General features: G+C 43.9%; 1 protein-coding gene across 2 annotated transcripts in view; it reads left to right on the forward strand.

Annotated features, from left to right (window-relative positions):
• LOC106814477 (putative all-trans-retinol 13,14-reductase) overlaps nucleotides 1-1505 on the forward strand; it is a 19916-nt gene that overhangs the window by 8289 nt on the left and 10122 nt on the right. For both annotated transcript variants that reach the window (XM_014818795.1, XM_014818794.1), the window contains exons 4-5: nucleotides 185-304; nucleotides 1302-1402. In XM_014818795.1, the coding sequence (XP_014674281.1) occupies nucleotides 185-304; nucleotides 1302-1402 (221 nt within the window). The remainder of the gene's footprint in view (nucleotides 1-184; nucleotides 305-1301; nucleotides 1403-1505) is intronic.

A 1505-nucleotide genomic window follows, 5' to 3' on the forward strand; every position in this document is an offset into this window, starting at 1 on the left:
CATACATGCACACACTCATGCAAGCACGCGCGCATGCACGCACACTCATGCAAGCACGCGCGCATGCACGCACACACGCATGCATGCACACACTCATGCACGCACACACTCATGCAAGCACGCGCGCATGCACGCGCGCAGGCCGGTGCTTGACCCGTCGCATCTCTCTGCACCTCCGCCGCAGGTCGTTGTGGAGAGCGAACGCATCCCGGTCTACACGCCGCCCGACAGATGGAGGTGCCACCTGCTGGAGACGTTTCCAAAAGAGAAGGCGGCGATCAACGAGTTTTTCCGTCTGCTGAACGTACGTGAACCTCTCTCTCCGCTCGCCGATAACTCGCTCGATTCTACGACGTCAACGCTTGCCGTCCTCGGAAGGGGAGGGTTCGAAATCCCCACCTTACCGCTACTTGAGAGCATAGTACATTTTCGATTTGGGGGGTCTAGTCTTGAACATTGGTAATCAGACCGGTTTGTGCCAGATCTGGAATGTGGTTAATACAGCGAGTGTCTAGAACTGTTTAATGCGTGCGTCTGCGTCTGCTATTTGTTTAAAAACTATGCTGGCGAGTAGATTTTCAGGATGGCTATACGCTCATCTTATCAGATAACTAGTGCGACTGGCTGGTGAAAAAATAATACGAACTTTTAACCTTGTCATTTCACTCAATCAATGATGTTGTTCCTGTCTGTTTGGGACGTTGCTGAAACATGGTTTGCACAGTTCTTGAATTTGAGGGGAGTCCTTGAAAAGTACTTAAATTTAGTAAATGTTGATTTTGTGCTTGAAAAGTCCTTGAATTTCATGAAAATGTCCTTGAATTTAGTAAATGTTGATTTTGTGCTTGAAAAGTCCTTGAATTTCATGAAAATGTCCTTGAATTCTTAGAAAGAATTCTTGCCTGTAATAAAAAGAAATTTTGTACCATCAATAATGTGCAAACCTCAATAAAAATTGTGTTAAATGAGCTTAAAAAGCTATAGACACGATAGACAGTTAAATGATGATCACAAATTAGTAATTACAGTAAGTCAGTAAAATCAGTCAGTAAATCAAGGTATGTTGTAGAAGTGACAGGGTTTAGAAGGTTTTATTAATGTGATCCAGGTAAGTTTTAGAGGTGACAGTGATTAAGAATTGGGTTATTATTAAATTAATCCAGGTATGTTTTGTTCTGTGTATTAATTCCGATAAAATGTCCTTGAATTTCCGATGAAAAGTCTTCCTGTATGAACCATGTGAAAAAGGATTTTTTCAGCGGTTATCCGCCGGTATTTAGATGTGCTGTTCTTTCTTCTAGTTGTTGGCGGGACAATCGTACGGCTTTGCCTTGATCAAGTACACGCCAAGATACGTGGCGGAATTTCTCATCAGGTGGGGCATCATCAGGTGGCTGACCAGGTAGGGGCGTTCGTTATTTCACATAGAGTTGATCGACCTGAGAGTTAGAGAGAGAGAGATAGAGAGAGAGAGAGAGAGAGAGAGAGAGAGAGAGAGAGAGAGA

The sequence above is a fragment of the Priapulus caudatus genome, unplaced genomic scaffold (assembly GCF_000485595.1).
Source record: "Priapulus caudatus unplaced genomic scaffold, Priapulus_caudatus-5.0.1 Scaffold929, whole genome shotgun sequence".
In the NCBI taxonomy this organism is placed as follows: domain Eukaryota; kingdom Metazoa; phylum Priapulida; class Priapulimorpha; order Priapulimorphida; family Priapulidae; genus Priapulus; species Priapulus caudatus.